At 66.9% G+C, this 496-nt stretch overlaps 1 protein-coding gene across 1 annotated transcript; it reads left to right on the top strand.

Moving 5' to 3' along the window:
* Window positions 1-20: 20 nt before the first annotated feature.
* On the top strand, window positions 21-496 carry LOC106512753 (protein shisa-6 homolog; the record flags this gene model as incomplete). Its single annotated transcript, XM_014001300.1, is given in 1 exon segment — window positions 21-496. A coding segment is annotated over 1 exon segment (405 nt). The 5' UTR covers window positions 21-48.

The following is a 496-nucleotide window of genomic DNA, read 5'->3' on the forward strand; positions in this document are numbered from 1 at the left end:
TCCCACGAGCGGCTCCTGGTCTCCCCCGACCGTCTGGAGGACCGGCTGATGACGATGGGTCTACCTTCGGGAGGGGTCGAAAGGGGCGCGGGGACCGGGATGTTCCCCACCATGGGCCGGCTCAGCCACCACCAGAAGGCCCAGTCGCAGCAGAACATCTGCGCCACGCCGTCCATGGACCGCCACCACATGATCAAGATGAACTCCCACCCGACGTCGGGCCACGACCACGAGCGCAGCTCCGCCGCCATGCCCGGGATGGGGATGCACGGCGGCTGGGACCCCCACGGGGGCCGCGGAGGTACGGCGGGGACGGTCGGAGGCCACCCCAACGCTCGGCGGATGGCTTTCGCCAGCAAACGGCAAAACACCATCGAACAGCTGCACTTCATCCCCGGAGGAGGAGGCGTTCAGGGGTTGCGGACTGGGAGTAAGAACGAGGTGACGGTGTGAGGATGAGGAAGAGACGGGTGAAGGCTGAAGGCTCAAAGGGGAC

This window comes from Austrofundulus limnaeus, unplaced genomic scaffold (genome assembly GCF_001266775.1).
Source record: "Austrofundulus limnaeus strain Quisiro unplaced genomic scaffold, Austrofundulus_limnaeus-1.0 Scaffold12063, whole genome shotgun sequence".
Taxonomy (NCBI): domain Eukaryota; kingdom Metazoa; phylum Chordata; class Actinopteri; order Cyprinodontiformes; family Rivulidae; genus Austrofundulus; species Austrofundulus limnaeus.